Below are 9,356 nucleotides of genomic sequence, written 5' to 3'. Positions count from 1 at the left end.
TATTACACTAAATCAAAAGCACTCTCTCTTTCCACTTTACTTATAATTTTACCAATTCTGGTTGATTACTTTTACAGAGAGACAAAAAGTCATGTTTTTTCATTTTGTTAAATTCTAATTCAGGCCTTAAAATCAATTTTCAATGCTAATTGAAAATGTGAGAAATATCATGAGATGCGAATTTCAGTTCTTGAAGTTACCGCACATGACGGAAGATAACAGGTTCGCTCGGTGGTGGGGGTTTGTTTGTTTACTTGTTATGGTGAGCTATCACATCCTCCTCCTCTAGAATTTCTCTTTTTGTTGTACTTTTTTTTGTTTTTTTCTTCTGCCTCTATTAAATTTATAATGTGTGACAGCAAGCATCAGACAGATTGGCTTACACTCGTTCAGAATGCAGAGAAAACGGCCCTCTTAAAAAATGGTAATTTTATTCTGGATCAGGATTCTAAGCCCCACATGGATAATGTGGTCAATGCGTGCACATGATATTTGTAATAGTTTGTGACCTTCGGCTATCAACCCACCATTTTCAAATTTGTTTACTTGTCTCACAGTGCCAGTAAACAAGACCATGCTCATTGTTTCTGAAGGAGGCAAGCGTCAAACCTACCCCTATGGCAGCTGAATTGATCTGACACCCCTGACGACAGTGTTGTTATATCTACTTCAACTGAAAGCTTTTAAATATTATCTATCATGCCGATAATGCAAGCTAACGAACAAATTCAGTATTACTTACCATTCTTTGCAACTACAGCAACACAAATCTTGTTTGCGGTGTTATAAAATCTTTACACTCATTCAAATTTATTGAAAAAGAATAAACCAATATAATTGCTTGATATTTTCATAGAATCTTCTTCACACACAGAGGGAAAATCAATTAAGCTTTTACGAAGTGACATTGAGTACTTTCCATGTAAAAAATATGATATAACAGGAAGACTGCAGTGTTCCCCTCAGAGATACGCATTCCTTCAGTTTTACTGTCAACATGTGTAACTAGTATTTTGGTAATCGTAGGTACAACCTGTATTACAAGTTAAATTTCTGTCTCTGTTCTGGTTGCTAACTGAATATTCACAGAATTTTACTAACTTAGGTTTTCCAGTACCTTCTGTCATGGATAAATGTGACTTAAGCGCTAATTTTTTTTCTCTCTCTCTCTTGGACTTATTTCAAATTACGATCCAACTGATCAGGATTGTAGGATTTACTTTTTCCTCTCAAGTTTCTGGACCTGAGCACAAGCTTTCAAACTTCCCCAACCCCAAAATCAAAAGAAACTCTAATTTTTAAAGTTAAGTTATGGTTCTCAGAATTTGCATACCTTCTCTAAGGCGATTTGTTAGGTAACCTGAATTTTCTGCATTCCAGATAGTGATACTTTTTACCGAATAGAATAGAATATGAATGCTAAGTCAAATGAAGGAAAGGAAAATCTACTAATTAAATAAATGACTTACTCATATTTTTTTTTTTTTTTCAGGCATCATGAAAGTTCATTACAAAATGCCTAATGGTCAAGAGATGGTGGAAGAATACAGTCCAGAAACAAATGTCCTCTTAAGGAGAGCATGGCGAAAGCAAGGACTTAAGGAAGAAAGTCATTGGGAGGTTGAATTAGGAGATGCGGAACCGCAATTCCAGAAACTTGAAACTATTGGAATAGTCGAGAGTAATTCCTCTGTATGTAATTCTCATTTTAATTTTCTTTTTTTGCTTTTTTTTAATCTGAAAATTACTGTACTACTTATGTTGTTGTTGTTGTTTGTTTGTTTAGGTCGATTGGCCTAATTCCACCTTGCGGATAAACAGCCACTTTCAACAAATACTGATTGAGGAAATGGGCTCTTAAAAACTGAATTTTGAAAGAAAAACAAAGGGGAAAAAATATGTAGAGTTTAGAAAGGAAACTCTATATTATTCCTCTCTAAAGAAACAAATGTAATTGGCCAGCTCCATCATGAATATAATAAAATGCATTCAAACAATATCTAAAAGCTGCAATGTTATAGTTTTGTATGTTTTTCTTAACGTAAACCATCAGAGCATTTCTTTAATTTGGTTCTGAAATATTACAAATGACTATACTCTCTAGAAAATTCAATCGAAAGAATTTTTTCTCCTCCTCAAGAAAGTAATTCATTGCCCTAAGGAAACTAAATGAGCATGATAGACAGAAAACAAATGCGGACATCAAACCCGCTCACTTCTGATTGGCTTGCTCAACTCGTACGACACAGGTCTGTGTATACAAGTCTTGTTTTCAGGAGCTTCATTAGTGTGTTGGTAAGACGCGTTCAGAATCATTGTCTGTGTACGAGAGTTCTGTTAATGCATCAAGGACTTTTTTTCCCTTGATGCTTTTCTTCAGCTGTTGCGTTCATACTCACCTTAATGAAAATCTTCAAAATTTGTTCACAAAAAAAAAAGAAAAGAAAAAAATTAGTGGCTCAGCTTACGCTAGAATTGAGGGGCTTGGAAGACAAAGTGCATAAGTGCAGTTTTTGCCATTTCAAGAAATATGAGTAAGTTGGATAATTTAGTTTTACTGTGTTGCTCATTAGTGTTTTTGCTGTGGCTATAATTTGCATATATTTTTTGTTTCTTATCAGCCATACGTCACCAAACGTCTTACCAAATCCAATATTGAGTGGAGGATACGGAATCTACCATATGATGAAAATGTTTACAGAGTCACTGCCAATCAGGAGGATGACTGCATTGTTATTAGCACTACAAACAAAAAATATTACAAAAAACTAGAGGTTCCTGAACTTCAACGAGTAAATCTTAGACCATGTCAGAGTAATATTAAATTCACACACAAGTTCAAAACACTGATTATAACGGTAAGTCGCAAGTTTTTGAGGAATATTTTTCTTTGGGTGAACTTCCACCAAATCTGATACGTACAGAGACACTCGACTGTTGTTTGTACGTTTTGATTAAACAGTGAAAAACAGCAAGCCGAATGGTGCAAGGCAAGCAGAATGGTGGTCGCATTTCGTACCCTCTGGACGTCACACGGTATCGGGTACATAGGCCGGCTCAACCTCGAATTGCACGACAAAACCCGCACTCTACTGACATCACAACGCTTCAAAATCGAAATGCGACCACCATTCTTTATCTGCCTTGAAGAACAGGGTCTTTGCGGGTATTACAATGTCTAATTCCAGGGAAAACTTACCGGCCCTGGGCTAGGCTCAATGTGGTATCGTTCCAATTGCTTCCACGCCGGGTCTTGCCTTACTGACACGTCCCTTCTTAACGAGTATCCTGCGTTGTAAAAAAATTGCTGACCAATTTATTCAATGGTTGTTGTGTAAAATTTTCCATTATTTTCTCAGATTTGAATTCAACTTGCGATCCTGTTGCAATATATGTGCATACAATTGTAACTGAGCACCTATATCGGTAAGCCATGAAGCATGAGGTAATATTGAAGAGCTCAAAAGGAATTCGCACATTTCATGATACAATAACTCACCAATATACTCACTCACAATTGTACACATCTTTCATCAGGAAAGGAATCCAAATTCATAAAAATAAATTAAAATTTCACTAACCATGAAAAATTTTTTCAGCTGTTTTTTCCTAACCGCTAGGCAGGAGGCACATTGAAAAGGGACGCGCTGGCAGGTAAGGACCCAGCGTCGATGCATTTTGAACAATACCGAAATGAGCCTGGACTAAAGCCGACAAGTTCCTGCCAAAGTCGGATGTTGCGATTCTCTGTGTGCACGAAAATGCCCTCTATTTTACCCTATCTAATTTAAACGCTTAAAATATAGCCTTTTGCCTTCTTGTGGAAACTTCCGCCTTTGAAATTTTTCTTGTTCAACCTGTAACATAATATTTGCTATTCATGGAAGCATGGCCAGACAGCCTGTCTGGTACCTATAATCTCATTCCAAAAATGATAGATGACAGGTCACCCATAGAGGTATTAATTAGACTGGCTTCCCGCTGGAAGAAAACGTAACGGGCGCCCAGCCAAGTCTTGGATGGATGGCATTCAAGAAGGAATTAAATTATATAATTTTCCAGGCAAACCCTGATTAGGTAGAAAAAAGTGGCAATTAGGTGTCGCCAATTAAGATACAAGTTTGCATAGTCTCACTTTCAGAAAGGCAGCTTAGGTGAGATTCATACATATTTTTTTAATAGTGTAGTTAGAAATTTGTTTTCCGAGGTAGACAAAAAAGAGCAATGGATGCTCATTGATTGACTGCCAATTTTACTTTTTACCGATTCATTGACCTCTTGAAAATACCCTGGGCAACATCTCGTACTTTTGTTTTCTCTTCCACAGTAAAAGCGGATCCAGCAATTTGGCAACATTGTTTTCTCTCCATTTGAATCTCTGCTGAATAATCAATCCTTGTCGGCGCTCTAGCCCCTGAGAATCAATTGGACTGCGTTAAGCAGAAAGGAACCAAGCCACATTAGCTATTACCACATTTAATTGATTCAATTATTGATATGAATACGGTTGTGCAGATTTTTGTGTAAATTTCAGTGAATTTTCTGCATAATATGAGGCAAGTTTCTTTAAATTTTCGAAGGAATCCGCAATTAAGTTCTCTTGTAAAAAATTTAAGCGCCCAGTCAAATTTGGCAATATCTGACGTGGCTTGGTTCCTTTCTGCTAAAGGCAGTCCAATTATTTCATTTCCACAGGTGTCAATGTAGAGAAAGCAGTACTACCAACTTGCTGAAACTGCCAATATCTATCAGTGAATTTTGTTTGTAGCTGATCGTGTTTTTTCTCATTTTTTGCAGTATGAGAAACCAAAAGAAGTACTCGAGTTAGAAGCTGCTGTTTTAAAAGAATTGAAATCGGTGAAGACTGTCAAAGATACTGACTTGGACTGCAAAACAAGCTGAAGAGGTCAAAATCACACTAATGAATTATTAAGTGCTACCTATGTTGTAAAAAATATTTGATGACATCTGTCATTTTGAATAGTGACAGTTCATTGCTAGTCAAATAATCAGAAGATGAGATGTAAATATTGAATTTTAAAGTAAATGAAAAGTCGAAAAATTTTACTCCGTAAGTGAATCAAGTATTCGCAAAACGATAGTACTGACAACATGATGTATTTCCTACTCAGGCAAAAGAAGCCTGCTTTCCTTCAGAAAATCCATGGCACGACTTCTTCTGCCTGAGAAAGTTCATTTTATCAATGCTAAAAGCGCTAGATACCTTCATTAAGTATACCTTCTTATATTAGTCTGTGTCTACTATGAAAAAATTACCACAAGGATGAGATAACATATAATAATGCAATAGCAATTGCCTTATTGAGATGAACCAAATGATTTTTTACATTCCGACAATGTCCATTGTAAACTTACCTAATTAGTTAATTTCATTCCCTTCCTTTTCCCCGAGGATTTCAAAACTCTTTGCTTTGCGCATCATTATCAATGCAAAATTTATCAATACAAAAAAAATTGAACTCAAACCTTGCATGCTAAATGAATCTGTTTTCGAGGGCATACCTATCTCTGCTCATGATGAAAGTAGAATTTAAGTAGGCATTTGGACCGTTGGACGGATCTTCATATTATTTGCTAAGGTTTAAGCTTGAACCATCAAAATGCAATTCTATGACTTGCGCCAATTATCTATTGTCTTATACAGAATCTTCCATTATAAGTCCAAACACTGCTTTGGATGTAGAGGTAAAGAATTTTACAATGGATGCATGGCTAAGCTGGCCTATCATCAACCCAAATTCTGAGTAATTCATACGAGTATCTGCACCTTTGAAAGAGTGATGAAGGAATCATAGATTCCAAAAAATCTGTAACTGCAATTTGTCTCAGTTCAAGATCAAAGTTTCATAATCAGTTTTTACATTATACATGTCATTTTGCACTTTAGTAAACATTTCACCAGCTGTTTTTTTAATTTTTTAATATTGTCTTTCACCTTTTAAACTTTTGTACCCTGTCTTGAAAGAATACAGTTTTTTTCTTTTCATCCTAGGTCTTATGTTTTTATTAACTGGGACTGGCCAAGACTGCCGCGCCCAAATCCTATCGCAGTTGACGACTAACTCCAGGGATGCCCTACAATATTTTTGTAGGAATACCACAATCCCCATACAAAAATTTCGTTTTAATAGAGTTAAAAGTGTGCAAACGTCCCAAAAAATTAACTAAAGATCACGCTGAATTTTATGCAATAATGATGTGTCATCCTTCAAGGCAGTAAAATAAGGCGGGAGTTATGGAATTGGAGTATCAAGGTATCAATGCTGAAACTGCACTTGTGCATATCTGGGTCTGCGGCAGTTCAGACTTCCTGTCATACTTTCTTTATTACACAAACACAATAGATGTGTTTTCTCGAAAACTCAGGTGATTTTTTCCCTCACTTTGTGAGGAATATTCTGTGAAAATATCAAGCCATGATGTTGGTTTGGTCCCTTTTAAAAAATAAATAAGGAGCGAAGACTTCAAGACTCAAGAATGCAGATACACATTTTTGCAGCTTCTCTGTTAATATGTGCTTTTGTATTTTTACTGTGAAGCTATAACTTGGTGTTATTAATGATATAAGCATAACTGACGTGTAATTAAAAGGTGAAGATTACCAGGGATCATCCTCACATCGTCTCACCTTCTTCGCAAATTGAGTCTGCACCCAACTCCTGTCATTGACACTTCTCTGAGTAATCCACTCTTGTTCTCATGAGAATAGAGGATAATTTGTCAAAATATATGATTCTTCTTTTTAAAGAAACTTACTCCTACTTATTAAATAATGCCAAAAGGTGAACTGAATATTTCTTTTCCAAGAATTTTGATATATTTTGTAGATCCTCTCCTTACCAGACTGGAACTTAGCTAAGGTATTAGAGTTTAGTCTAGTTTCTAACTTTCATATCAAGGAGGTATAGAAACCAGAAGCTTTTAATTTACCGTCAGTTTCACTAAAGCTTGTACATAACGTACAAGGTGTTACGATACTGAAGACACGTACTGGGTTCAGGGTATGTAACTAGTATGGAGAAAATGAAAATTATTGGCTGTCAGGAAAATAAGTTTTACTTCGAGATTTATAGGTAAACAATGAACAATGATTTATGATTCTTTGTCAATAACAAACAGAAGGCCTCAAAATATTTATTGTGCTAGAAATCATTTTATGATTATAAAAAAAGTCGAGTCAACACAGCTTCTTGAAAAGAAAATATGTAACATTAATCCAGAAGACATATGTATGGAAAATAATCCTGAATACAAAGTACTAGAGATAATGATGAAAGGTGAGAAAACTTATAAAATAAAAATGCATAACACTTTTTTAAGGGTAAAATGATACATATTCTGCTGAACAAAATAAGCGGAAAACATGACACTTCAAGGAGTTTCTCTGTTCTCTTTCCTGATGAAAAATGAGAAGACTGTCATTCTAAGATCTTTGTGGTTCAGTCCAAAATTTGAGCAACTCCTCATTAAAAAAGGAATGCAGAGAGAGTCTTTCAGACCTGCCAAAGTCCATTACTTTTGATTTTAAAGTAGGATTATCTTACAATTAGAAGTCTTGGGCTCTTGGCTATTTACTCACTTGTGAAAAAAATAAGGAGGGAAGGGTCAAAAAACTTAAAAATTAAACACACAAATATGAGTGATTAAAACAAATTATCTTTGATAAATAAAATACTAAATTGCAAATACGTAACTAAAAAATCTTATGCATGAAAAAATATAAACAGCTTATAATTTAAGGTTGGTATAAATTATACAAATCAGTATGATTCAAATAAAATTTTTAAAAACACAATTTTACAAGAGAACTAAAACATTATTACCTTTTGATATAACAAAAAAACCTGCTTCTAAATACAACACATCTCCAGATAAATTGCAAGGATTTCATGGTGAGACAAAGGATTATTATGACAAAAAGTATTTTCTTTAAATAAAATTAACCAAATGGAAAGGAAAAGAGGGGGAGAAGGGATGCAAACTAACATAAACTTTTGATTAAATAAAAAAAACTTCCTTCTGAAGGGAGAAAAATACAGGGACAAAATTACAAGAAGGAACTAATGAAACTGAAAACCACCAGTCTCCCAAATGATGACTAGATTCTAAAATACCCTACAGAATAAACTACCGATTACTTACGCAACGCAAAAGACTACAGGCTTGGATACACCTATGTACACTTTTGAAACAGGAACATTTCAGAAAAAAGTGGTTTTGACCTGAATGAAGTGGCATCCAGCCTAATCGAGATTCAGGAGGAGATTCTTAACAATTTATTGGCGAAGTCACATGATTCCCTGAACCATTTCTGAAACCATTAACATGCTTTCATGGACAGAAAGGCGATTTACTTAAGGCAATTGCTCATACAGATTTAACCAATAAATGAAAAAACACATAAGTTATATTTGGTAGAACTCATGCTGGGTAGACTATTATCAGAACATACAACTTGGTAAGTCAAAGTTCTACGACCACTCTTCGCAATAAACGCTGAAGTCCACTTCAGATTTTGTAAGTTTTTGAGGCAAAGCGCACCATGATATAAAATAGAATGCGATAATGTGCTAATAAGGGTTGCAAAAGTTGCCTTGTTTAGGTGTGATATATCTGAGAAAAACATACAAATTTTACGGGGAGAACCGCAGTTTTTGCTTAACATGGAAGTTTTCAGAAACTATCACGGACTTAATTTTTATTAGACGAATCACTTACTGACGTACGGTCAAAAAGGTTAAAGTCAAGGGGGAAAAACTCAAAACAAAGCAACAAATTAAAAAATAAATTGATTCAACATACGTTACAACCACTATACACAAAAAATAATTATTTCTTCTCTAATCTTGATTCCAGTCCTGAAATACATAGATCCTTTTTTCTCTGCAATGGGGAAGAGCAAAATTTTACAACAAAGAACGAAAAGTTGACAATAAGATCCAAAGCACACTCGCAAGACCTTTTTCTTGTACCGTTCTTCATGAGAAAACTAACTTCACTGAGGAAGTAATAGTTACAAAAGGAAGTGAATGATTAAAATTGAAACCTATTCTACTTGGCTTCATGAACAGTCTAGGTGATCTTCTTTCGAGGTGCTCTTCGACTGCTGCTTCTTGGTAGCGTTGCGTACCCTGGATTTGAAGTCTGGAAACAAAAAATCAATCAAGATTACAGATAGATATGGACGTCTCTTAGGAGCAGACAACTATTTTGATCAGCTACAGATTGACTAAATTCTTTTTTATTATTTTTTGTGACTACGGAAGTCCTATCAATCATTACATTTAAAAGACATGTATGTTACTAAGACTCTTTCTTAGACATGCTGAAAAACG

The 9,356-nt window shown here is 35.0% G+C and overlaps 2 protein-coding genes across 3 annotated transcripts in view; one reads left to right on the top strand and one right to left on the bottom strand.

Annotated features, from left to right (window-relative positions):
• Positions 1 to 244: 244 nt before the first annotated feature.
• On the top strand, positions 245 to 6,012 carry LOC109034468 (protein DPCD). Its single transcript, XM_072301458.1, has 4 exons — positions 245 to 424; positions 1,493 to 1,692; positions 2,622 to 2,858; positions 4,798 to 6,012. The coding sequence occupies exons 1-4, from the start codon at positions 349 to 351 to the stop codon at positions 4,900 to 4,902; spliced, it is 618 nt and encodes a 205-aa protein (XP_072157559.1). The 5' UTR covers positions 245 to 348; the 3' UTR covers positions 4,903 to 6,012.
• A 1,047-nt stretch (positions 6,013 to 7,059) lies between these two features.
• The window catches only part of ReepA (Receptor expression enhancing protein A), a 46,729-nt gene continuing 44,432 nt past the window's right edge, over positions 7,060 to 9,356 (bottom strand). For both annotated transcript variants that reach the window (XM_072301457.1, XM_019047555.2), the window contains one exon: positions 7,060 to 9,165. Coding sequence is in view for 1 of the 2 variants with exons in the window: in XM_019047555.2 (XP_018903100.2) it covers positions 9,094 to 9,165 (72 nt within the window). In the remaining variant the exon portion in view is untranslated. The remainder of the gene's footprint in view (positions 9,166 to 9,356) is intronic.

This window comes from Bemisia tabaci, chromosome 6, assembly GCF_918797505.1.
Source record: "Bemisia tabaci chromosome 6, PGI_BMITA_v3".
Taxonomy (NCBI): Eukaryota; Metazoa; Arthropoda; class Insecta; order Hemiptera; family Aleyrodidae; genus Bemisia; species Bemisia tabaci.
The sequence above is the reverse complement of the archived record's forward strand: the minus strand, read 5'-3'. Positions and strand labels throughout refer to the sequence as shown.